At 56.1% G+C, this 26,850-nt stretch overlaps 2 protein-coding genes across 2 annotated transcripts in view; both read right to left on the bottom strand.

Moving 5' to 3' along the window:
• Positions 1–426: 426 nt before the first annotated feature.
• Positions 427–18,895, bottom strand: SUPT16H (SPT16 homolog, facilitates chromatin remodeling subunit). The gene is made up of 26 exons (XM_075018577.1): positions 18,721–18,895; positions 18,028–18,120; positions 16,397–16,567; positions 12,707–12,859; positions 12,476–12,622; positions 12,226–12,377; positions 11,819–11,991; positions 11,619–11,709; positions 11,451–11,524; positions 10,332–10,444; positions 10,166–10,231; positions 9,945–10,040; positions 9,725–9,840; positions 9,456–9,609; positions 8,389–8,516; positions 8,158–8,293; positions 7,934–8,060; positions 7,736–7,854; positions 7,504–7,629; positions 7,295–7,407; positions 3,944–4,019; positions 3,684–3,853; positions 3,481–3,610; positions 3,111–3,240; positions 2,323–2,400; positions 427–2,218 (listed from the first exon to the last, which is right to left on the bottom strand). The coding sequence occupies exons 1-26, from the start codon at positions 18,784–18,786 to the stop codon at positions 2,097–2,099; spliced, it is 3,120 nt and encodes a 1,039-aa protein (XP_074874678.1). The 5' UTR covers positions 18,787–18,895; the 3' UTR covers positions 427–2,096.
• Positions 18,896–20,672: 1,777 nt separating this feature from the next.
• The window catches only part of CHD8 (chromodomain helicase DNA binding protein 8), a 30,139-nt gene continuing 23,961 nt past the window's right edge, over positions 20,673–26,850 (bottom strand). Inside the window, 9 exon segments of the mRNA XM_075018472.1 lie at positions 20,673–21,014; positions 22,017–22,061; positions 22,177–22,299; positions 22,400–22,501; positions 22,605–22,688; positions 22,691–22,837; positions 23,381–23,565; positions 24,781–25,087; positions 25,089–25,261. Coding sequence (XP_074874573.1) covers positions 20,673–21,014; positions 22,017–22,061; positions 22,177–22,299; positions 22,400–22,501; positions 22,605–22,688; positions 22,691–22,837; positions 23,381–23,565; positions 24,781–25,087; positions 25,089–25,261 — 1,508 coding nt within the window.

The raw sequence follows: 26,850 nt of genomic DNA, 5'->3' as shown, positions 1-26,850 counted from the left end.
TTTAAGTGGGTTTAACCCCCTTTAAACTGGTTTTACCCTCCTCAAACTGGTTTAACTCCCAATTCATACTGGTTTCACCCATTTAAAATGGGTTTAAGCCATTCAAACTGGTTTAACCTGATTAAACTGGTTTAACTCCCAAATCATACTGGTTTCACCCATTTTAAACAGGTTTAACCCCATTTAAACTGGTTTACCTCCCAATTCATAGTGGGTTAACCCCAATTTAACTGGTATTCCCCCTCCCAAACTGTTTCGCCCCCCCCAAACTGGTCCCCCCCCGCCCCCCAAACTGGTTTACCTCCCACCTCATACTGGTTTCACCCACTTTAAACTGGTCAGGCCCCTTTTCAACTGGTTTCACCCCATTTCAGGGTGGGGGGGGTTTCGAAAAAACACACTTTTTAGTTAAAAAACCTTAAAAAAACCACTTTTTTATTGAACGATTGGAAAAGAGCGAGAGCTACCGGCTACGGAAAAGAGACGCCCCGCGGGGGGGGACCCCAAAAAAGAGGGGGGGGCCCCCAAAAAAGAGGGGACCCCCCCCAAAAAAAGAGGGGGACCCCCCTCGCTGCCGATAAATAGAGCTAAATAAAAAAAAAAAAAGAGGGGCGGGGCTTGGGGGGACACACCCCCCCGGTGGGATTTTGGGGTCCCCCCCGGGGAGGTTTTGGGGTCCCCTCCCCCGATTTTGGGGTCCCCCCCAATTTTGGGGCTCAGCGGGCACCCCAAATTTGGAGAGAATCCCAAATTTTAAGGGAAATTCCCAAATTTGGAGGAGAATTGGTAAATTTGGGGGGGGCATTCAAATTTTTAGGGGGCCCCCCAAAATTTTGAGAAGCCCCAGTTTTCAGGGAGATCCCCCCAAATTTTTAGGGGGGGCACAAAATTTAGGAGGAGAACCCCCAATAATTTCAGGGAAAAACACCCCAAATTTTTAGGTGGGACCCCAAAATTTTGAGAACCCCCAATTTTGAGGGAGAAACCCCCACATTTTTAGGAGAACCCCAAAATTTGGGAGAGAAACCCCCGATTTTTAGGGGGGGACCCAAAATTTGGGAGGTGAACCCCAAATTTTGAGAATAACACCCAAATTTTGGAGAAATCCCAAAAACATTTGGAGGATCCCCAGAATTTTTAGTGGGGACCCCAAAATTTTGGAATAGGATCTCACATTTTGGGGGGGGGGCAAATTTGGAGGGGGGTCCCTAAATTTGGAGGAAGAACCCGAAATTTGGGGGGAGAAATGTCACAATTTTGAGGAGTGACCCCAAATTTGGAGGAGAATCTCCAAATTTTGAAAAGAACTCCCAAATTTTGTAGGGGGACCCCAAAATTTTGAGAACCCCCCCATTTTGGTGTAGAACCCCCCAGTTTTTTAGAGAACCCCCAAATTTTGAGGAGAACCCCCAAATTTTTTCAGGGGACCCCAAAATTTTGAGAAATCCCAAATTTTTGAGGCAACCCACCTAAATTTTTCCAAGGACCCTCAAATTTTGAGGAGAATCCCCAATTTTTTTCAGGAGACCCCAATTTTTGAGGAGACCCCCCAAAATTTTTCTAGGGACCCCAAAATTTTGAGAATAACCCCCAAATTTTTTCAGAAGACCCCAAAATTTTGAGGAGACCACCCAAATTTTTCCAAGGACCCCAAAATTTGGAGAAGAACCCCCATATTTTTTCAGGAGACCCCAAAATTTTGAGGAGACCACCCAAATTTTTCCAAGGACCCCAAAATTTGGAGAAGAACCCCCAAATATTTTCAGGAGACCCCAAAATTTTGAGAAGAACCTCCAAATTTTTTCAGGAACCCCCTCAATTTTGAGAAGAACCCCCAAATTTTTTCTAGGGACCCCAAAATTTCGAGAAGAACCTCCAAATTTTTTCAGGAAACCCCCAAATTTCAAGGACAACCCCCCAATTTCTTCCAGGGACCCCAACATTTCGAGCGAAACCCCCAAATTTTTTCAGAAAACCCCCAAATTTTGAGAACTCCCCCCAAAATTTTAGAGAACCTCCAATTTTTTTGGAAGGGGGGGACCCCAAAATTTTTCCCGGCGGGCGGGGTGAAGTGGGGGGAGGGAAGGGGGGGTCCCCTACTTCCTCTTCTTTTTGGGGGGCCCCGGATTGCGGGGGTGGGCGCCCCGGCCGGCGGGAGCCTTCCTCTTCCGGCTGCGGCCGTGCTCCTCCTCTTCCTCGTATTGACTCTCCCGGTCAGCTGGGGGGGGAGAGGGGGAGATGGGAGGGGTCAGGGGGGTCCCCCCAAATTTTTGGGGGGTCCCCACCCCCCCTCCAACCTCCCCCCCCCCCCTTTGGGCTCACCTTTTCGGGCTTCTTCTTCCAGCTCGTCCCAGTCTTTGCCGCTCTCTTCCTCGCTGCCCAGCGACTCCTTGGAATATTCTAGAAGGAAACGGTGGATCTCCAAGGGGTTGTGGTGGCCTCCACAAGGACCTGGTGGCCTCCAGGGGGACCTGGTGGCCTCCACAGGGACCTGGTGGCCTCCAAGGGGACGTTGAGTGGCATCTCCAAGAGGTTGTGGTGGCCTTCACAGGGACCTGGTGGCCTCCAAGGGCACGTGGTGGCCTCCAAGAGGACCTGGTGGCCTCCAAGAGGACCTGGTGGCCTCCATGGGGACATTGAATGGCATCTCCAAGGGGTTGTGGTGGCCTCCATGGGGACCTGGTGGCCTCCAAGGGCATGTGGTGGCCTCCAAGGGCACGTGGTGGCCTCCAAGGGGACTTGGTGGCCTCCAAGGGGACCTGGTGGCCTCCAAGGCCACGTGGTTGGTATCTCCAAGGGGTTGTGGTGGCCTCCACAAGGACCTGGTGGCCTCCAAGGGGACGTGGTGGCCTCCATGGGGACATTGGGTAGCCTCCATGAGCACATGGTGGCCCCCAAGGGGACCTGGTGGCCTCCATGGAGACTTGGTGGCCTCCATGGGGATGTTGAATGGCATCTCCAAGGGGTTGTGGTGGCCTCCACAAGGACCTGGTGGCCTCCATGGGGACGTGGTGGCCTCTTGAGGGACGGGCCACCCTCCTCGAGGCCACGATGTCCTCCTCGGGGACGCGCCACCCCCACCCAAGGGACGTGCCACCCCGTGGCCGTACCCGACTCCTCGGCCTCGGAGGAGTAATCTTCGTCGCTGTCCTCCTCCTCCTCCTCGTAGTCTTCCTCCGAAGGGTTGAAGGTCTCGTCCTCCATCTCCGACTCGGATTCGCCCACCTCGGCGTCACTGCCCTGGGGACAACCGGGAGGAGGTGGAGGCGGGACGCCAAGGGGCGGGGACAACGTGGGGGCGGGGACAACGTGGGGGCGGGGTCACCAAGGGTTGGGCCACCAAGGGTTGGGCCAACCTGGAGGTGGGGACAACCTGGAGAACCCGGAGGTGGGGCCACCATGGGGTGGGGATGAGCTGGAGAACCTTGGGGTGGGGCCACCAAAGGGTGGGGCCAACCTAGGGGCGGGGCCAAGCCGTACCTCGCCCTCGGGCTCCAGGAAGGACCATCCCCCCTGCTCGAAGAAGCCCTCCGGGTCATCCACGATGGTCTTCATGATCTTGGTCCAGTTGAGGGACTGGACGCCCTCCGTGTATTTGAGGTCACACGAGCTGGAGGAAGAGGAAGAGGACGGTGAAGGGGCGGGGCGGGGCGGGGGAAGGCGGGGGAAGGGGTGGAGCCTACTTGAGCCACTCTTTGATGGGGTCAAGGGAGGCGACGGGGATGGCGTTGATCATGGTGACCTTCTTGCTGTAGTCCTTGTAGACGATGACCATGTCGAAGTTCTTCAGGTGGAACTGGACCCGCTCGAAGTGGATCAGCTCCACCTCGTCCAAGGTCACCACGAAAGGGGGCTGGGGTGGGGTGGGGGGCAAAAGATCAGTGGGGCAGCCCCCCAAGTTCTGGTGGCTCCCCCCCAAAATGGTCATCCTGCCTCGACTTACCCACTCGGTGCAGTTGACCAAGGCGCTGCTGGTGGGTTGGAGAAGGCAGGTGCTGCGGTACGGGGCGCCGTTGAACCTGCCGGAGCAGGGGGGACACCCCCCCAAAAAACCATGAGGAGACCCCAAAGAAATATGAGGAGATCCCAAAAAAACAAGGAGGCCCAAAACCCATGAGAAGATGCCAAAAACCCCATGAGGAGATCCCAAAAAACCACAAGGAGATCCCAAAAAACCACAAGGAGATCCCAAAAAATCACAGGGACATCCCAAAAAACCATGAGGAGATGCCAAAAAACCACGAGGAGATGCCAAAAAAACACGAGGAGATGCCAAAAAAACACGAGGAGATGCCAAAAAACCACAGGGACATCCCAAAAAACCATAAGGAGATCCCAAAAAACCATAAGGAGATCCCAAAAAAACATAAGGACATCCCCAAAAACCATGAGGAGATCCCCAAAAACCACGAGGAGATCCCCCAAAACCACGAGGAGATGCCAAAAAACCATGAGGAGATGCAAAAAAACCCATGAGGAGATGCCAAAAAATCCATGAGGAGAGCCCAAAAAACCATGAGAAAACCCCCAAAAACATGAAGAGACCCCAAAAAACTTGAAGACACTCCAAAAAAAGATGAAGGCACCTCAAAAACAATGACACCCCAAAAAAACATGAAGACCCTCCCAAAAGAGATAGAGGCACCTCAAAAACGATGAGAACACCCCAAAAACGATGAGGATGTCTCAAAAAACGATGAGGACACCTCAACAAGGAGATGAAAACACCCAAAAAAAGACAGTGGCACCCCACAAAAATGATGAAATCACCTCCAAAATGATGGGGACAGCCCCAAAAACATGAGGACATCCCCAGAAATTATGAGGACACCCCAAAAACGATGAAAACACCCCAAAAATGATGAGGACTCCTCAAAACCGATGAGAACTCAAAACTGATGAGGACTCCTCAAAAAACGACGAGGACACCTCAACAAGAAGATGAAAACACCCCAGAAAAGACAGTGGCACCCCACAAAAGCGATAAGAACAACTCCAAAACGATGGGGACAGCCCAAAAAACGATGAGGACACCTCAAAAAACAATGAGGACACCCCAAAACCGATGAGGATGTCCCAAAAAACGACAAAGACACCTCAACAAGGAGACGAAAACACCCCAAAAAAGATGGTGGCACCCCACAAAAACGATGAAATCACCTCCAAAACGATGGGGACAGACCCAAAAAACATGAAGACACCCCAAAAAACGATGAGAACGCCCCAAAACCGATGAGGATGTCTCAAAAAATGACGAAGACACCTAAACAAGAAGATGAAAACACCCCAAAAAAGACGGTGGCACCCCACAAAACCGATGAAATCACCTCCAAAACAATGGGGACAGCCCAAAAAACATGAGGACACCCCAAAAAACGACGAGGACACCCCATAAATGATGAGGACACCCCAAAAACGATGAGGATGTCTCAAAAAACGGCAAAGACACCTCAAGAAGGAGATGAAAACACCCCAAAAAAGATGGTGGCACCCCACAAAAACAATGAAATCACCTCCAAAACGATGGGGACAGACCCAAAAAACATGAAGACACCCCAAAAAACGATGAGAACGCCCCAAAACCGATGAGGATGTCTCAAAAAATGATGAGGACACCTCAACAAGAATATGAAAACACCCCAAAAAAGACGGTGGCACCTCACAAAGACGATGAAATCACGTCCAAAAAGATGGGGACAGCCCAAAAAAACACAAAGACACCCCAAAAAACGATGAGGACACCCCAAAACCGATGAGAACCCCTCAAAACCGATGAGGAGGACTCAAAAAACGACGAGGACTCCTCAAAAACCAACGAGGACACCTCAACAAGGAAATGAAAACACCCCAAAAAAGACGGTGGCACCCCACAAAACCGATGAAATCACCTCCAAAATGATGGGGACAGCCCAAAAAACATGAGGACACCCCAAAAAACGATGAGGACACCCCATAAATGATGAGGACACCCCAAAAACGATGAGGATGTCTCAAAAAACGGCAAAGACACCTCAAGAAGGAGACAAAAACACCCCCAAAAAGATGGTGGCACCCCACAAAAACGATGAAATCACCTCCAGAACGATGGGGACAGACCCAAAAAACATGAAGACACCCCAAAAAACGATGAGAACACCCCAAAACCGATGAGGATGTCTCAAAAAATGATGAGGACACCTCAACAAGAATATGAAAACACCCCAAAAAAGACGGTGGCACCTCACAAAGACGATGAAATCACGTCCAAAAAGATGGGGACAGCCCAAAAAAACACAAAGACACCCCAAAAAACGATGAGGACACCCCAAAACCGATGAGAACCCCTCAAAACCGATGAGGAGGACTCAAAAAACGACGAGGACTCCTCAAAAACCAACGAGGACACCTCAACAAGGAAATGAAAACACCCCAAAAAAGACGGTGGCACCCCACAAAACCGATGAAATCACCTCCAAAATGATGGGGACAGCCCAAAAAACATGAGGACACCCCAAAAAACGACGAGGACACCCCATAAATGATGAGGACACCCCAAAAACGATGAGGATGTCTCAAAAAATGGCAAAGACACCTCAAGAAGGAGACAAAAACACCCCCAAAAAGATGGTGGCACCCCACAAAAACGATGAAATCACCTCCAGAACGATGGGGACAGACCCAAAAAACATGAAGACACCCCAAAAAACGATGAGAACACCCCAAAACCGATGAGGATGTCTCAAAAAATGATGAGGACACCTCAACAAGAATATGAAAACACCCCAAAAAAGACGGTGGCACCTCACAAAGACGATGAAATCACGTCCAAAAAGATGGGGACAGCCCAAAAAAACACAAAGACACCCCAAAAAACGATGAGGACACCCCAAAACCGATGAGAACCCCTCAAAACCGATGAGGAGGACTCAAAAAACGACGAGGACTCCTCAAAAACCAACGAGGACACCTCAACAAGGAAATGAAAACACCCCAAAAAAGACAGTGGCACCCCACAAAACCGATGAAATCACCTCCAAAATGATGGGGACAGCCCAAAAAACATGAGGACACCCCAAAAAACGACGAGGACACCCCATAAATGATGAGGACACCCCAAAAACAATGAGGACGTCTCAAAAAACGGCAAAGACACCTCAAGAAGGAGATGAAAACACCCCAAAAAAGATGGTGGCACCCTACAAAAACAATGAAAATCACCTCCAAAACGATAGGGACAGCCCAAAAACCCAACGGCGGCCCCCCAAAACCCACGAGGACCCCCCAAAAAAGGTCGGTGGGGTCGGTCTCCACTTACCCCAGCTCCCGGAAGGGCACCTCAAACTCCAGCTCCTCCTTGGTGAGCGCTTCCACCTTCTCGATGAAGTTCTTGAAGGCCGTCTTCAGCTTGTGGCGCATCTCCCGTTCCATCTTCGGGGGGGTTGTGTGGGATAAAGGGGGTCACCACCATCTTGGTGGCACCCCAAAAACTTCTCGGGGACCTTCCTCGGTCCTCTTTCCACCAACCTGCTCGGCGTAGAGGTCATCGCGGTCGTGCATGTGTTGGTGTTTGCCCAAGTCGGTGGTGATCTCGCCGACTTCCGTGTAGAACTGGACGTCCGTGTGACGCTTCTTCCCGAACATGATGGCGTTCTTGGGGAGGGACGCGGACGGGACAGGGACAAACGTGTCACCGGGAAGGTCCTGCAACCCCCCCCCCAAAAAGCCACGCCCACCCCGCCCCGGCCTAGAAGAAGACCTTGAGGTGAAAGTGGAGCACGATGATCATCTCCCCGTCGCACGGCTGGAAAACGGCGTGCTTGATGTTGTTGTAGAGGATGTCCACCTTGTCTCCGCGCACCGAGGTGAAGCGGAAACCTGGGGTGGGGACAATTAAAGGTGACGAAGGGGTCCCCGAACCTCCACGAGGTCCATCCGTCCCACCCCAAGTCCATACCGTTGACGTGGGCCTCCAAGGAACCCTGCATCCTCTTCTGGGCGATGTTGGGACGGATGTAGAGGTCCTTCAACTTGGGGTTGCTGCGGTTGAGGTTGATGACCAACGAGTCTTGCTTGACGATGCCCTGGAGAAGAGCCGGAGAAGTTGGGGGTCCCCAATTTCTCAAAAAAAACCCCCCAGGAGACCCCCCCCAAAAAACCCCCCATCCTCTCGGTCCTCACCTCCTTCTCCTTCTCCTCAGCTTCTCGGGTTTTGTAGCGTTTCTGGACCTCCTTGATGATCCGAAAAGCGTTTTGAAGGTTGAGGGCCGGCACCGTCTGCTCGCCCGGGGTCTTCATGTTGGAGGCGCGGTAGGTGCTGGAGGGACCGGGAAAAGTCGGGGTGACCTCGGGGACCCCATACAGCCACCGTAACGTGTCCCCGCCCCGTCGTGGTCCCCAACGGTGGCTCACATCTCCTTGACGAAGGTGGCCTCGGGGTTGGGGAAGATGTTGCCCTCGTTGCGTCCCAAGGCGCTGCCCGGGCAGTAGAAGTTGATGCGTAGGTAGGTGTAGTCACCTTCCACCGACATGCTGATGTTCTGGGGTGGGGGGAGAAGAAAAGAGGGGGTCACCCCCAAAAATGAAGGAGGGTGGGGGGGCTGCAGCCCAAAAGCGAGGTGGGGAGAAGGTTTCAGAGCAAAGGTTGGGGAGGTGGAAGGGTGGGGCATCTCAAAAGGTTGGGGGGGGAGAAGGTTGAACCCCCAAATCCCCTTGGGTTGAAGGTGGGGAGAAGGTTGAACCCCCAAATCCCCTTGGGCTGAAGGTGGGGAGAAGGTTGAACCCCAAAATCCCCTTGGGTTGAAGATGAGGGTCAGGTTGAACCCCAAAATCCCCTTGCGTTGAAGGTGGGGAGAAGGTTGAACCCCAAAACCACCTTGGGTTGAAGGTGGGGAGAAGGCTGGACCCCAAAACCCCCTTGGGTTGAAGGTAGAGGTCAGGTTGAACCCCAAAACCACCTTGGATTGAGGGTGGGGAGAAGGTTGAACCCCAAAATCCCCTTGGGTTGAAGGTGGGGAGAAGGCTGAACCCCAAAATCAGCTCAGGTTGAAGGTAGAGGTCAGGTTGAACCCCAAAACCTCCTTGGGTTGAAGGTGGGGAGAAGGTTGAACCCCCAAATCCCCTTGGGTTGAAGGTAGAGGTCAGGTTGAACCCCAAAACCTCCTTGGGTTGAAGGTGGGGAGAAGGTTGAACCCTCAAATCCCCTTGGGTTGAAGATGAGGGTCAGGTTGAACCCCAAAATCCCCTTGGGTTGAAGGTGGGGAGAAGGTTGAACCCCAAAACCCCCTTGGGTTGAAGCTGGGGAGAAGATCGAACCCCAAAACCTCAACAACTCAACATCGGGGCTGAAGCCGCACCCCAAAACCCCAACATCTCAACCGAACCTCCCCTTCTCCCCCCACGTCCCCCCACCCCAACCACCCCCGGGGACATCTTGGGGTGTCCTAGACGGGGAGGGAGATTTTTGGGGCGCCCCCCACCTTGATGGTGGCGATGTGGAAGGGGGTGGCGATGCCGAAGACGGGCATGATGACGGTCTCGTACTTCTTGTCGATGTAGATCTTCATCTCGCGGATGTGGGGCTCCTTGGGCATCAACGCCGGGTTCTTGTAGGAGATGTTGGACTTGCGAGCCCTACCAAAACACGGCGGTGATGCGGCGAGGGCCCCGCCCGAACCGAAGAACCCCCATTTTACCCCAAAATTCCATCCCCCCCCCCCCCCCAAAATAATCTGCCGGTTTGGGTTACTTTTGGATCTGCTGCTCGCCCTTCTGCTCCGTCAACCGCCGGCGCGCCTCTTCGTTGAGTTGAGCGGCCAACTCTTTCTGGTGGGCTCGGCGCTTCTCCTCCGCCGTCAGCTCGTTCTGGGGCGGGGCGGAAATGACCTCAGACCTCCCCCCACCTCCTCAAAAAAAAAAATAAAAAAATGGGGTGTGGTTTTGGGGTGGGGCGGGCGGGGACAACCCACCCGCGTCCGCTCCGTCAGCAGAGCTGCCCGGGAGCTGCGGCCGAGGAGATCTTCGGCTTCGTCTTTCTCTTCTTCTTCTTCCTCTTCGTCTTCGTTCTTTTTTGGGGTAAAAAAAAAAACCAACAAAATTGCGGGTTTTCAGAAAACTGGGGTCGAAACGCGGTTGTTTGCCCAAAATCGAGGGGTTTCGCCCCATTTTTGCCCCCGCCTCGCGTCCTCACCTTGAGGAAGATACCGACGTTCTTGACCTTCTTCTTGACGGCGGTGAGGACGGTGGCAGGACCCTCCTGGCAGAGGAAGAGCGCGGGTTGGGGAAAAAGGACCCCATTTGTATTTTTGGGAGGGGTGTGTCCCTGTGGCCCCGCCCCTTCCTCGTGCCCCACCCACCTCGTCTACCAGCACGGTGTCGCCGATGAACATGGCGTAGGTCCTCTCCTCTGGCTTCTTGCCTTCCTTGTTGGTCAAGTCGGAGAAGCCAACGTTGATGCTGAAGACCATGCCTGGGGGGAGGAAGAGGAGGGGATGGGCGGGGCCGGGGGTGGGGCGGAGTTTTGGGGTGAGGGAGGACAATTTGGGGGGAGGGAGGGGAAGTTTGGGGCGGCGGGAGAAAATTTGGGTGTGGAAGAGGATGATTTTGGGGTGGTGGGACAAAATTTGGGGTGGAAGAAGATGATGTTGGGGTGGTGGAAGAAAATTTGGGGTGGGAGAGGATGATTTTGGGGTGGTGGGAGAAAATTTGCGGTGGAAAAGGATGATTTTGGGGTGATGGGACAAAATTTGAGGTGGAAGAGGATGATTTTGGGGTGGTGGGACAAAATTTGAGGTGGGAGAGAATGATTTTGGGGTAGTAGGACAAAATTTGGGGTGGTGGGACAAAATTTGGGGTGGTAGAGGATGATTTTGGGGTGGTGGGACAAAATTTGGGGTGGAAGAGGATGATTTTGGGGTGATGGGACAAAATTTCGTGTGGAACAGTATGATTTTGGGGTAGTAGGACAAAATTTGGGGTGGAAGGGGATGATTTTGGGGTGGTGGGACAAAATTTGGGGTGGAAGGGGATGATTTTGGGGTGGTGGGACAAAATTTGGGGTGGAAGAGGGCCATTTTGGGTGGAAGAGGACCTTTTTTTGGGTGGAAGGAGAACACCTCGTTGGGGGTGGAGGAAGACCTCTTTGGGGTGGAAGAGGACTCACTTGGGGTGGAAGAGAACCTTTTTTGGGGGGAAGAGGACAATTTGGGGGGGAAGAGGACAATTTTTTGCGGGGAAAGAGGACCTTTTTGGGTGGGAAAGGCCCTTTTTTGGGGGAAAAGGACCTTTTTTGGGGGAAGAGGACCAGTTTTGGGTGGAAGAAGACCTTTTTGGGGTGGAAGAGGACAACTTTGTGCAGGAAGAGGACGATTTGGGGGGGAAGAAGATGATTTTGGGGGGGAAGAAGACGATTTGGGGGGAAGAGGACGATTTGGGGGGGGAAGAGGACGATTTTGAGGTGGGCTGAAGCTCCTCACCCTTCTTCAGCCGGTGTTGGTTCTTGCTGTTGATGACCAAGGAGCCCTCCCTGAACTCGATGCCCATGGCGAAGCTGGCGAGAGACGGACAGACGACCACCACGACGTCCCCAACCCCCTCACGCCTCCGCGTCCCCCCCGCACCGTCCCCCCCTTCCTCATCCTCACCCCAAATTCTTGGTGATCTTGCTCAACAACTCCGGCTTCTGCTTCTTCACCACGTCCATCACGGCGCCGTAGACGTCGCAAAGTTTGGTTCCTGCGAGACCGAGATGTCACCACCCGCGTCGATAGCGACGTTTTTTTTTCAGGAGGTGTCTTGAGGAGGTCCGTGCCCCCCCCAAAAAACTTCCGAGGCTGGTCCTCACCGTGACGCATCTCCTTCAACATCTCGTCCTGGAGCTGGAGGAGGAAGGCGTAGTGATCCTGCATCTCCTGAGGTGGATCCACCATCAAGGTCCTCACCAAGTTGGAGCAGTAGGACTTGTAACGGATGCCCATGGCGCACGTGATGGCCCCGAAGTGCATGTGGTTCTTGTCGCTACGGGGGGGGGAACGACAGCGAAATTTTGGGGGGGAACCAGCAAAATTTGGTGGATGACGACATCAAGTTCCCCCTCGCCGCGGCAAATTTGGGTATTTTTTGGGGGTAGTTTTTTTTTTTTTAGGGCGATTTAGCCAACCCAACCCTTTTTTTTTTTTTTTTTTGGGGTAGGAATTGGGTACGTGTCCCCGCCCTCCCCCCCAAATTTAGGGGGCGTGTCCCCCTCCCCACCTGACGACGCTGAACTTGAGGTTGTAGTTGCCCCCGCTCTGGATGATGGGGGGGTAACACATCTCCACCGCTGAGGGGTCGGCCCCCGCCAGGTACTTCTTCTCCTCGATGGCCTTCTCCACCGACTCGGCCAACTTGCTATGCCGCACTTTCTGGGGGTGATGACATCGTTATGACGTCACCCCCACCTCGGCGCCCTCTCGCTTTGGAGCCCCAACCTTCCCCCCACCCAAAAATCGAGCTTTCTGACCTCATCGGCGTCAACGATCTCCATCACCCGTTCTTTGAAGAACTTGGTGAAGACCTCGGAGGTGATGGCGGCCGCTTTGCGCATCAAGTTGAGTTCGCCGTCTTCCTTGGCCGCCATGGTGTAGGCCACCACGGCGCTGATGTCCACCTACGGAAGAACCAAAGTTTGGGGTCGGGGACGTCAAGGTGACCCCCCAAAAAGGACGTCGAGGGTGGTGGGACCTCCCCGCACCTTCTCGAAGCCTTCCTTGCTGAGACAGTCGTTCCAGCTCTTCATGAAGTCGCCGGGGAATTTGTCCTTGCTGAAGACGCCGATGCGTTTCCCGCCTTTGCTGGCCTTCAAAGCTTCGATCATCTTCTCAAAGTTGGCTTTGTTGCTCTCGTTCTGAGGCAAAAAGAGGGGAAATTGGGGGAAAAAAAAAAATAAAATGGGTGCTCGGCCCCGGCATGGGGTGGGTCAGCCGTGAAGATGACTCTGAGGTCAACGGCGCGGCTCGTCTTCCGTCCCATCCCCAAATCTCTACCTTCATCCTCATCTTCATCGTCACTTCCACCTCGACCTCATGTCCACCTCCATCCCAACCTCTCCAACCCATCTTCGTCCCATCTCCAGCTCCATCCTCATCTTCACCTTCATCTCCGTCCCACCTCCACCTCACGTCCACCTTCGTCTCCGTCCTCATCTTCAACTTCACTTCGGTCTCCGTCTCATGTCCACCTCCAGCTCCATCCCAACTTCTCTATCCCATCTCCGCCTCATGTCCACTTTCATCCTCATCTTCATCCTCGCTTCCACCTCCAGCTCAGATCCATCTCCATCTCAACCTCGCCAGCCCATCTCCACCTTCATCTCCATCCTCATCCTCACCTTCGCTTCCACCTCAAGTCCACCTCCACGTCCAGCCCAGTGTCTCCGTCCCACCTTCACCTTCATCTCTGTCCCGTCTCCATCCCAACGTCTCCATCCCACCTTCACCTTCATCTCCAGTCCATCTCCATCTCCACCCCAACGTCCCCAGTCCAACGTCTCCATCCCACCTTCATCTTCATCTCCATCTCCATCCCAATGTCTCCATCCCACCTTCATCTCCAGTCCATCTCCATCTCTACCCCAATGTCCCCAGTCCAATGTCTCCATCCCACCTTCATCTTCATCTCCATCCCAACGTCTCCATCCCACCTTCATCTTCATCTCCGTCCCACCTCCATCCCAACATCTCCATGCCACATTCACGCTCATCTCCACCCCAGCGTCTCCATCCCATCTCCATCTCCGTCCCACCTCAATCCCAATGTCTCCATCCCACCTCCACCTTCATCTTCATCTCCATTCCAACGTCTCCACCCCCCCTTCATCTTCATCTCTGTCCCATCTCCACCCCAACGTCTCCATCCCACCTTCACCTTCATCTCCATCCCATATCCACCTCCACTCCAACATCTGTATCCCAACATCTCCATCCCACCTTCATCTTCATCTCCGTCCCACCTCCATCCCAACATCTCCACGCCACCTGCACCATCATCTCCACCCCCCTTCATCTTCATTTCTGTCCCATCTCCATCCCAACATCTCCATCCCACCTTCATCTTCACCTCCGTCCCACCTCCATCCCAACATCTCCATCCCACCTTCACCTTCATCTCTGTCCCACCTCCACCCTAACATCTCCACCCCAACATCTCCACTCCACCTTCATCTCTGTCACACCTCCGTCCCAATGTCTCCATCCCACCTTCATCTTCATCTCCGTCCCACCTCCATCCCAACATCTCCATCCCACCTTCATCTCTGTTCCATCTCCACCTGAATCCCAACGTCTCCACCCCAACGTCTCCATCCCACCTTCATCTTCATCTCCATCCTATCTCCATCCCAATGTCTCCATCCCACCTTCATCTCCAGCTCTACTCCAATGTCTCCACCCCAACATCTCCATCCCACCTTCATCTTTATCTCCATCCCACCTCCATCCCAACACCTTCACGCCAACTCCACCATCATCTCCACCCCACCTTCGTCTTCATCTGTCTCTGTCTCATCTCCATCCCAATGTCTTCATCCCCATTCCATCTCCATCTGAATCTCAACGTCTCCACCCCAATGTCTCCATCCCAACGTTTCCATCCCACCTTTGTCTTCATCTCCATCCCACCTCCATCCCAACATCTCCATCCCACCTTCGTTTTCATCTCCATCCCACCTCTATGCCAACGTCTCCATCCCACCTTCATCTCCATCTCACTTCCGTCTCAACGTCTCCATCTCCATTCCATCTCCATCTAAATCCCAACGTCTCCAACCCAATGTCTCCACCCCAACATCTCCATCCCACTTTCATCTTCCTCTCCATCCCACCTCCATCCCAACATCTTCATTCCACCTTCATCTTCTTCTCTGTCCCACCTTCATCCCAAGGTCTCCATCCCACCTTCATCTTCATCTCTGTCTGACCTCCCTCCCAACGTCTCCATCCCCGTTCCATCTCCATCTGAATCCCAACGTCTCCACCCCAACATCTCCATCCCACTTTCATCTTCATCTCCGTCCCACCTCAATCACAATGTCTCCATCCCACCTTCATCTTCATCTCCGTTCCATCTCCACCTCCACCCAAATGTCTCCACCCCAACATCTCCATCCCACCTTCATCTTCATCTCCGTCCCACCTCCATCCCAACGTCTCCATCCCACCTTCATCTTCGTCTCTGTCCTATCTCCATCCCAACATCTTCCCACCTTCATCTTCATCTCCGTCTCATCTCCATCCCAACGTCTCCATCCCACCTTCATCTCCATTTCATCTCCATCTGAATCCCAACGTCTCCACCCCAAAGTCCCCATCCCAACGTCTCCATCCCACCTTCATCTCCATTTCATCTCCATCTGAATCCCAACGTCTCCACCCCAAAGTCCCCATCCCAACGTCTCCATCCCACCTTCATCTTCATCTCCATTCCACCTCCATCCCACCTTCATTTTCATCTCCTTCCCACCTCTATCCCAACATCTTCATCCCACCTTCATCTTCATCTCCATCCCACCTCCATCCCAATGTCTCCATCCCACCTTCATCTTCATCTCTGTCCTATCTCCATCCCAACATCTTCCCACCTTCATCTTCATCTCCATTTCATCTCCATCCCGTCTCCATCCCAGCTTCATCTCCATTTCATCTCCATCTGAATCCCAACGTCTCCACCCCAAAGTCCCCATCCCAACGTCTCCATCCCACCTTCATCTTCATCTCCATTCCACCTCCATCCCACCTTCATCTTCATCTCCTTTCCACCTCTATCCCAACGTCTCCATCCCACCTTCATCTTCATCTCCATCCCACCTCCATCCCAATGTCTCCATCCCACCTCCATCTTCATCTCCGTTCTATCTCCATCCCAACATCTTCTTCCCACCTTCATCTTCATCTCCGTCTCATCTCCATCCCAACGTCTCCATCTCACCTTCATCTCCATTTCATCTCCATCTGAATCCCAACGTCTCCACCCCAAAGTCCCCATCCCAATGTCTCCATCCCACCTTCATCTTCATCTCCATTCCATCTCCATCCCACCTTCATCTTCATCTCCTTTCCACCTCTATCGCAACGTCTTCATCCCACCTTCATCTTCATCTCCATCCCACTTCCATCCCAATGTCTCCATCCCACCTTCATCTTCATCTCTGTCCTATCTCCATCCCAACATCTTCTTCCCACCTTTATCTTCATCTCCGTCTTATCTCCATCTCAACGTCTCCATCCCAACGTCTCCATCCCAGCTTCATCTCCATTTCATCCCCATCTAAATCCCAACGTCTCCGTTCCACCTCCACCTTCATCCCCTCTCCACCTCCACCCCGACACCTCCATCCCGACCTCTCCACCCCGCCCTCTCCCCACCCCGACCCCGGCGAGGTCCTCACCTTCTCCCGGACGAGGAGGGTGATGGCGGGGACGCCGTTGGCGCTCTCCCCGCCCTTGGCGTGGGCCACCTGCTTGAGGAACTCCACCTTCTTCTTGCTGGCCATGAAGAGGATCTTCTCCTCGCAGAACACCATGATGGTGTCCGTCAGCTCGTAACCGAACAGCCACGTCTTGGGGAGGGGAGGAGGAAGGTTATTTGGGGCAAGGGGGCCCCTCCCAAAGAGGGTGGGGCTGCCCTAAGGTGGGTGGGGCCACCCCAAGGAGGGCAGGACCCCGCCAAGGGGGGTGGGACCCCGCCAAAAGGGGTAGGAGAAGCCCAAGGGTGGTGGGATCTTTGCCAAAATGGGTGGGGGGAGCTTTTCCAAGGGGGATAGGGTGTTGGTGGGACACCTAAAAATGGGTGCTGGGAACGCCCAAAGGTGATAGGACCCCCCCAAAGGTGCTGAGACCCCCCTAAAGGTGCTGAGACCCCCCCCCAGTGGGTGCTGGGAACCCTCCCAGTGGGTGCTGGGAACCCCAAAAGGGGTGCTGGGACCATTCTCAAAGGTGGGACCCCCAAAAAGGGGTGGTGGGACCCCAAAAGAAGTGAAGGGACCCTTCTTGAAGGTGCTGGGACCCCCCCAAGGGTGCTGGGAGCCCCCCCAAAGGGTGGTGGGATGCCCCTAAAGAGGGGCGGGACGGCCAAATGGGGTGCTGGGACCCCCCCAAGGGTGGTGGGACCCCCCCAAAAGGGGTGGTGGGACACCCAAAGTGATGGCACCCCCCCAAAGGGGTGCAGGGCCCCCCCCTAAGGGTGGTGGGACCCCTAAAAAGGTGCTGGAAGCCCCCGAAAGGGGTGGTGGGACCCCTGGGACCCCCCCAAAAATGGGGTGAGACCTCCCAAAAGAGGGTGGGACCCCCGAAAAGGGGGTGGGGTCTCCCAAAAGGGGGTTGGGCTCCCCCAAAACGGGTGCTGCGACCCTTGGCAGGGGTGGTGGCACCCCCTGAAGGGTGCTGAGACCCCCCAAAAATGGGGCTGGGATCCTCGGGAGCCCCCAAAAGGGGGGGTGGGACCCCCCAAAAGGGGGTGAGACCCCCCCAAAAGGGGGTGGGGCCCCCCCAAAAGGGGGTGGTAGGACCCTTGCCAAGGGTGCTGGGACCCCCCCCAAAGAGGGTGGGACCCCTCAAAGGGAATGGGACCCCCCAAAAAGGGGGGTGAGACCCCCCAAAATGGGGTGGGCCTGCCAAAAAAGGGGTGGGACTCCCAAAAAGGGTGGCACCCCCCCCAAAACTGGTGGTAGGACACTTCCCAAGGGTGCTGGGACCCCCCCCAAAGCAGGTGGGACCCCCCAAAGGGAATGGGACCCCCCAAAAAAGGGGGTGGGACACCCCAAAAAGGGGGTGGGGCCTCCCAAAAGGGGGTGGGGCCCCCAAAAAGGGGGTGGCCCCCCCCCGAAACGGGTGCTGGGACCCTTGGCAGGGGTGGCGGCACCCCCCGAAGGGTGCTGAAACCCCCCAAAAATGGGGCTGGGATCCCCGGGCCCCCCCCAAAAGGGGGGGTGGGACCCTCCCCCGAGGGTAACGCCCCCCCAGTGGGTGCTGGGCCCCCCCCAAAGTGATGGGGTGCCCCCTCCCCCGCCCCAGGACCCACCTGGAGGGCGGTGGACTTGGCGTAGACGATCTCTTCGTCCACCCCCACGGCCACCACGATGGCGTCCACCCCCCCGTACTCCTCCTCCCCCTTCTGCCGAAACAAGGAGGGGGGTGGGGGGAGGGGAAGGGGGGGGAGGGGCAACAACCCTGTCACCCCCCTGCCCCTCCCCCCACCCCCACCCCACTCCCCCCCTTCCGCCCCTATAACCCCCCCTCCCCGCCTCGATATGCCCCCAGCCCCTCCCCCACCCTCCTCAGGCCCCGCCCCTCCCCCACCCCCAGGCCCCTCCCCCACCCTCCACGACCCTCCCCTTCCCCCCCTCAAACCCTCCCCCCACCCAAACCAAGACCCCTCCCCCCCCAGGCTCCGCCCCCACCCCCTCCCCCACCCTCAAACCCCTCCCCCCAAGCCCCTCCCCTTCCCCCATTCCCCCCCCCACCCCCGCAAACCCCTTCCCCAACCCCCCCCAAAACCCTTCCCCCCTCGGCCCCCACCCCTCCCCCACCCCCCGCCCCTCCCCCACCCCCAAGCCCCTCCCCTTCCCCCCCAAACCCTCCCCCCCACCCCCCAACGCCTCCCCCCTCCCCCTAAACCCATCCCCCCTCTCCCCCCCAAACCCCTTCCCCTCCCCCCCCCGGCCCCCTCCCCCCCCCCAGGCCCCTCCCCCACCCCCTCAGGCCCCTCCCCCACCTGCCAGCTGCCGTAGAGCCGCCTGAGGCGGCGGTAATAGGCCTCGCGGTCGAGGCTGAGCGCCATGAGGGGAGGGCCCCGGGGCCGGGACCGGGACCCCCGCACCGCCGCCTTCCTCCTCCTCTTCCTCCTCTTCCTCCTCCTCCTCCTCCCGCGCTGCTTCTTTCCCCCCCCCGGAAGTGTTTCCCGGCGTGCGACGCTTCCGCTTCCGGGGCGGGAAGGAGGAGGCGGCGGCGGCACGCAGGCGGGCGGGGTTAGTGCGCATGCGCCGAGGCGGGAAGGCGCCCCCTCCCGCGTCACGTGATGGGGGAGGCGAGGCGGGAAGGTGTTTCCCCCGCGTCACGTGATGAGGGAGGCGGGGCGGTGTTGCCCGCGTCACGCGGAGGGGGAGGAGAGACGGCGCCCCGCGTCACGTGATGGGGGAGGCGAGGCGGGAAACTGAGGGGGGAAGAGCGCCCCCTGGTGGTCGGAGGGCGACGCGGGGGGGGGCAATTAGTTAATGGGTAATTAATGAGGAGAAAATTAATGAGGGGGGGTAATGAGGAGGGGGGATTGGATGGGAGGGGCAGTTTGGGGGGGTGTTTTGGCCCCGGGGGGGGTAATTAGTGAGGGGGGGTCGTTAGTGAGGGGGGGGTCGTTAGTGAGGGGGTAATTAGTGAAAGGGGGTAATTAGTGAGGGGATAATTAATGAGGAGGTTATTTGTGAGGGGGGTAATTAGGGAGAGGGTAATTAGTGAGGGGGTGACTGAACAGGGGGGCGATGGGGGCGTGTTTTGCCCCCCCGGGGATGATTAGTGAGGGGTAATTAATGAGGGGGGTGATTAATGAGGGGGGGGGCAATTGGGGGGGTGTTGCCCCTGGGGGGGTAATTAGTGAGGGGGGCAATTAGTGGAGGGGGGGTTATAAGTGAGGGGAGCAATTGATTAAGGGGTAATTAATGACAGGGGCAATTGTGGGGGGGGAATTGGGGGTGTTTTGCCCCTCGGGGGGTAATTAATTAATTAGTGAGGGGTAAGTAATAGATGGGGATTAATGGGGGGTGATTAATGAGGGGTGGTTAATGAGAGAGTAATTAGTGAGGGCTAATGAATGGGGTGATTAAAGAAGGGATGGCTGATAAGGGTAATAAAAGAGAGGTGCTTAATAGGGGTAATTAATGAGGGGATGATTAAAAGGGGTGATTAATGAGAGGATGATTAAAAGGAGTAATTAATGAGGGTGTGATTGATGGGGTAATAAATTGGGGTAATTAATGGGGTGATAAGGGGTAATGAGGGGATAACTAATGAGTAAGAGGTATTAATAAAGGGATAATTAATGGGGAGAATAATGAGGGGGGAATTAATGGCGAGAATAATTAATGAGAGGGAATTAATGGGGAGAAAAATTAATGAGGGGGGAATTAATGGGGAGAAAAATTAACCAGGGGGCAATTAACAGGGGAGGATAATTAACCAGGGGGCAATTAATGGGGGATGATAATTAACCGGGGGGTAACTAACGAAGGGGGGGGACAACTGCAGGAGGGGGGCAATCAGTGGGGCCCTAATTAACACTGTCCGCATTACCAGACCAAGAATTACTGCAGAGTCCGGCTTAATTAAGGTGAGACGCTTAATTAAAGGCTCGCTAATGAAGAAGAGGGGAGTTAATTAGACACCCCCCCCCCCAAAATAAAACCCCACATTCGTTCCATTTCACCTCCTTTTATTAAAAAAAAAACACCCCCCAGCCCCTCCCCCCACCCCTCCCCGCCCCTCCCCCACCCCCCGGCCCCTCCCCCACCCCCCGCAGCCCCCCCCAAAACCCCTCCCCCCCCCTTTTTTTTTTAATTTTTTTTTTTGCCGTTTTTAATTATTTATGACACAAGACATCTTACATATTTATATAAATACGGGGGGGGGGGGGGGGAGAGGGGTGACCCCCCCCCTTTTGCCCCCCCCCCCCAATTTTTAAGGGGGGGACCCCCCAAAAAATGAGGGGGGGGCCCCCCCCTCCAAAAAAAAAAAAAAAAAAAAAAAATTAAAAAAAAAACCAAAAATCAGTCGGAGTCGGAAGTGGGGGGGAGCATGGGGTCGGCCAGGAGGGGGGGGGGGAAAGACGGGGCTCCTTCCTCTTCCTCTTCCTCTTCCCCTTCCGGGGGGGGGGGAGGGGGCGGGGGGGGCGGGGCGGCGGGCGGAAAGCGGGGGGGAGGGGCGGGGGGGGGGAAAGGGGGGGGCTCCCCCCCCGCCCCCCCCCATGAACGCCACCATCTTGGAGAGGTCCAGCCCGCCGGGGGGGGGGGGGAGAAAGGCCTGGGGGGGGCAGAAAGGGGGGGGGGGGGTCAGTGCACCCCCAACCCCAATTAATCCCCTCCCCAATTAATCCCCTCCCCAATTCAGCCCCACCCCAATTCACCCTCCCTCAACCCCCACCCCAATTAACCCCTCTCCCCAATTAACCCCCTCCCCAATTAAACCCCCTATTAACCCTCTTTCCCAATTAACACCTTCCCTAATTCACCCTCCCCTTAATTAACCCCCTCCCTAATTAACCCCCACCTCAATTAACCCCCACCCCAATCAACCCCCCAATTAACCCCCACCCCAATTAACCCCTCTCCCCAATTAACCCCCTCCCCAATTACCCCCACCCCAATCAACCCCCCAATTAATCCCCACCCCAATTAACCCCCTCCCCAATTAACCCCCTCCCCAATTCACCCTCCCCTTAATTAACCCCCTTCCCAACTAACCCCCACCCGTTAACCCCTTCCCCTTAATTAACCCCCCCAATTAAACCCCACCCCAATTAAACCCCCTCCCCAATTAACCCCCTCCCCAATTCACTCTCCCCCCAATTAAACCCCTCCCCAATTAAAACTCTTCTCCCAATTAACACCCTCCCCAATTCATTCTCCCCTTAATTAACCCCCTCCCCAATTAACCCCCACCCCAATTAACCCCCCACCCCAATTCATTCTCCCCTTAATTAAACCCCCTCCCAATTAAACCCCTTCCCCAATTCACCCTCCCCTTAATTAACCTCTTCCCTAATTAACTCCCTCCCCAATTAACCCCCTCCCCCAATCCCCCCCCCAAATTAAAACGCCCCCCCCCAAATCCAAATTAAATTGAGAAAACCCCAAAATTAACGCACCCCCCCCCCCCGCAAACTAAACAGGGGGCGGAGCCAAAATCCTCATGGGGGCGGAGCATGACCCCCCCCCCCAAAATTTGGGGGGGGAGGAGCCCTAACTCTGCCCCCCCCCGCAGGGGGGGTAATTTTTGGGGTGCCCCCCCCCCCATTTTTTTTACCTTCTTGCGGTGCCATTTGTGCTGCTCCCGCCGGGGCTCCACGAACTGGGGGGGGGGGTCAAAAAAAATCAAGGGGGGGGTCACAAGGGGGTTAATTATTTTGGGGGGGGGGTTAATTTAAGGGGGGGGCTTTTTTTTTTGGGGGGGGGGGCCTTCTCACCGGCAGGAATCGCGGCTCGAAATCGGGGTGCAGGTGGGGGTCCCCGCTTTGCCGCGGGGGGGGGAGACGATTTTCGGGGTCCCCCCCCGCGTCCCTTAAACCTTCCAGACAGCGCAGCTCCAGCTAAAAACAAAAAAAAAAAGGGGGGGGGGCCCAAATTTGAAATTAAAATTTTAGGGACCCCCCCCCCCCCCGAAAAAAAAAACAACCCCCCCCAACTCACCTCTACTAATTTCTTGCTGTTTTTCTTATGGTGGGGGGGCTCCCGAATCGTCCCGTTGGGAACCAATCGGTGCTTCTGGAAAGTTAATTTAAGCCCCTCCTCCTGCAGGGGGGGGGCCCCAAAAATGAGTGACCCCCCCTGAAACTCCCCCCGTCCCAAAATTTAACAAAACGGCCCCAAAATCCGCCCCCCCCCCAAAACTTACGTCTTTAATCTGAACGGTGAATTCTTTCTCCTCGTGGCGCAGGCGGGTGTAAGGGGGGGGGTCGGCAGCGGGGGGGGCAAAGACGGGGGGGGCAAAGGCGGGGGGGGCGGCGGGGGAGGGGGGGGCGCGCTTTCGGGGTACGCCGCTGCCCCCCCCCCGAAATTTTCCGACGGCCACTCGCCCGACAGCACCGCTTGGCACACCAGGTCCAGCCGGCGGATGAGGGCACGGTCCTGTGGGGGGGCATAAAAATTTGGGGGGGGGGCATAAAAATTTAGATGGGGGGGGCAGAAAAATTTGGGGACCCCCCCCTCTAAATTTTTTGGGGGTTTTGGGTGCTTTAGGAGTCCCCTGAAATGAGGGGGGGTCTCTAAAGTGGGTGCCCCCTCCCTCCAGTCCTGTTTTGGCACCTAGATTTTGGGGGGGGCATAAAAATTTAGAGGAGGGGACAGAGAAATTTGGGGTGGGGCAGAGGAATTTGGGGACCCCCCCTCTAAATTTTTTGGGGGGTTTTGGGTGCTTTAGGGGTCCCCTGAAATGAGGGGGGGTCTCTAAAGTGGGAGCCCCCTCACTCCAGTCCTGTTTTGGCACCTAGATTTTGGGGGGGGCATAAAAATTTAGAGGAGGGGACAGAGAAATTTGGGGGGGCAGAGGAATTTGGGGGACCCCCCCCTTCTAAATTTTTGGGGGGGTTTTGGGTGCTTTAGGGGTCCCCCAAAATGGGGGGGGTCCCCTAAAGTGGGTGCCCCCCCCCCCCCCCCATGGTTTGAGCTCACCTTGGGCCACTCGTGGAGGTTTCGGGGGGCCGGGGGGGGCCCCGGGGGGGGTCCCGGGGGGGGCCCCCCTCGCCAGAAGGGGAGGCAACTCTTCTTCCTCCTCCTCTTCCTCTTCCTCTTCCTCCTCCTCTCTTCCTCTTCCTCCTCCTCTTCTTCCTCCTCCGCCCCGCAGGAAGGCTCCGCACCTGGAAAAGGGGGGGGGGGGGGGGAGAGATTAGGGGGGGATTTTTTGGGGCCCCCTCCCCAGGAAGGACCCTGGGGGGGGTTCCCAAAAATTTGGGGGTCCCAAAGAATTGGGGGGTCCTAGAAAGATTTGGGGTCCCCCCCCAGGATTCAAGGTCCTACAAGGATTTTGGGGGTTTCCAAGCAGCATTTTGGGGGTCCCCCTGGATTTTGGGGGGGGGGGTCCCACCCAGATTTTGGGGTCTCCCGCCATGATTTGGGGGGGGGCCACCAAAATTTCGGGTCACACCAAGATTTTTTGGGGGTTCCCCACGATTTTGGGGTCCCACCACAATTTTGGGGGGGTCCACCAGGATTTTGGGGGTCTCCTACCACGATTTTGGGGTCCCACCAGGATTGTGTGAGGGACTCTGAAGATTTTGGGGGGTCTCCCACCAGGATTTTGAGGTCCCACCATGATTTTGGGGAGGTCCACCAAATTTTTGGGGTCCACCAGGATTTTTTGGGGGTTCACCATGATTTTGGGGTCTCCACCAGGATTTCGAGGTCCCACCAAAATTTCGGGGGGTCCACCAAAATTTCGGGGTCCCACCAGGATTTTTTGGGGGTTCCTCACTATTTTGGGGTCTCCCACCACGATTTTGGCAGTACCCCATAATTTTGGGGTCCCACCACAATTTTGGGGGTCTCCCACCAGGATTTTGGGGGGTCCACCAAAATTTCGGGGTCCCACCAGATTTTTTGGGGGTTCCCACAATTTTGGGGTCCCACCAGGATTTTGGGGGGGTCCTACCAGGATTCTGGCGTCCTACCAGAATTTTGGGGGTCTCCACCAGGATTTTTGGGAGGTTCCCCACGATTTTGGGGGTCTCCCACCACAATTTTGGCGGGGGGGCACCAAAATTTCACAGTCCCACCAGGACTTTTTGGGGGTTCCCCACAATTTCGGGTCCCACCAAGATTTTGAGGGTGGCCCACCAGGATTTCGAGGTCCCACCACGATTTTGGGGGTCTCCCACCAGGATTTTGGGGGGGAGTCCACCAAGATTTTGGGGGTCTCCCACCACAATTCTTGGATCCCACCCTGATTTTGAGGGGGTTCCACCACAATTTCGAGGTCCCACCACAATTTTTGGGGTGTCCCCTCGATTTTTGGGGGATCCCCCCGATTTGTTGGGGGGGTCCCCCTACGATTTTAGGGTATCCCCCCCCCTCACCCCTCTCCTCATCGCTGTCCTCCTCGCAGGACGACGACTCGGAAGCCGACGCCGACATTTTCTCCAGCTCCGAATCCTCGTCCTCGGCGGGCGCCGGCGGCCGATGCCCGACGACGTTTTGGGGGGGCTGCGGCGGCGGCGGCGGGGGCGGCGGCGTCCCCCCCCCGACCTCGGCTTGAGCCCGGAGATACCTCCACCTCGCCGCCGCAAAGGAAAAATCGGGATCTCCCAAGATGGCCGTCTCGGGATGCGCCAAACCGTGCCGCGCCGCTCCCCGGAGGAGTTCGCCGTCGTGGTGACCTCGTTCCCCACCACGGGGGTAAGTCGGGGCCGGGGGGGGGACAGAGCGCCAGGCGGGCGGGGAGGAGGGGGTGCCGGAGGACCTGCTCGCGGAGAAGACGGAGGAGGGACAGCCGGCGGAGACCTCGAGAAGCTCGAACGGCCGAGACGGGCGAAACGGGGATGGAGGGATCGGGAGGTTCTGGAGAAGATGGGGAAGAATGCGGTCGTTGGGTTGGTCAATGCGGTCGTTGGGTTGGTCAATGCCATCGTTGGGTTGGTCAATGGCACCCTTGGGTTGGCCAATGCCATCGTTGGGTTGGTCAATGGCACCGTTGGGTTGGTCAAGACCATCCCTGGGTTGGTCAACGGCACCCTTGGGTTGGTCAACGCCATCGTTGGGTTGGTCAACACCATCAGTGGGTTGGCCAACGGCACCCTTGGGTTGGTTAAGGGCACCCTTGGGTTGGTCAAGACCATCGTTGGGTTGGCCAACAGCACCCTTGGGTTGGTCAAGACCATCGTTGGGTTGGCCAACGGCACCCTTGGGTTGGTCAACGCCATCAGTGGGTTGGCCAACGGCACCCTTGGGTTGGTCAACAGCACCCTTGGGTTGGCCAAGACCATCGCTGGGTTGGCCAAGACCATCGCTGGGTTGGCCAACAGCACCCTTGGGTTGGTCAATGCCATCTGTGGGTTGGCCACCGGCACCCTTGGGTTGGTCAATGCCATCGTTGGGTTGGTCAACGCCATCAGTGAGTTGGCCAACGGCACCCTTGGGTTGGTTAAGGGCACCCTTGGGTTGGTCAAGACCATCGTTGGGTTGGCCAAGACCATCGTTGGGTTGGTCAATGGTACCCTTGGGTTGGCCAAGACCATCGTTGGGTTGGCCAAGACCATCGTTGGGTTGGCCAACGGCACCCTTGGGTTACTCAATGCTGTTGGGTTAGTCAACGTCACTGGTGGGGTGGCCAATGTCATCGTTGAGTTAGTCAACGTCCCCCTTGGGTTGGCCAAGGCAACTGTTGGGTTGCTCAAAGCCGTTGGGTTCCTCAACATCACCCTTGGGTTGGCCAACGCCATTGCTGGGTTGGTCGACGTCCCCCTTGGGTTGGCCAATGCCATCGTTGGGTTGGTCAACACCCCCCTTGGGTGGTGCCGACCGGCCAAAGTCTAACAGCCCCGTGGGGAGGTGCCCAACCCAAGAGGGAGCCTCAAACCCCGCGGAGATGTCCCCAACCCCATGGAGAACGTCCCCAACGCCATGGAAATGTCCCCAAAGCCCATGGAGATGTCCCCAACTCCATCAGAAGCTCCCTATCTCCGTGGAGATATCCCCAACCCCACAGAGAACGTCCCCAACCCCGTGGACAATGTCCCCAAACCCACTGGGAGCTCCCCAACCCCACGGAGAACGTCCCCAATCCCACGGAGAACGTCCCCAACCCCACGGAGAACGTCCCCAACCCCACGGAGAACGTCCTCAAACCCACGGAGAACGTCCCCAAACCCATTGGGAGCTCCTCAACCCCACAGAGAACGTCCCCAATCCCACGGAGAACGTCCCCAACCCCGTGGACAATGTCCTCAAACCCACGGAGAACGTCCCCAACCCCACGGAGAATGTCCCCAACCCCGTGGACAATGTCCCAAACCCACTGGCAGCTCCTCAACCCCACGGAGAACGTCCCCAATCCCATGGAGAACGTCCCCAACCCCGTGGACAACGTCCTCAAACCCACAGAGAACATCCCCAACCCCACAGAGAACGTCCCCAACCCCATTGGGAGC

The sequence above is a fragment of the Buteo buteo genome, chromosome 30 (genome assembly GCF_964188355.1).
Source record: "Buteo buteo chromosome 30, bButBut1.hap1.1, whole genome shotgun sequence".
NCBI classification, from domain to species: domain Eukaryota; kingdom Metazoa; phylum Chordata; class Aves; order Accipitriformes; family Accipitridae; genus Buteo; species Buteo buteo.
Note: the sequence above shows the minus strand (reverse complement) of the source record. Positions and strands in the feature narration are given on the sequence as shown.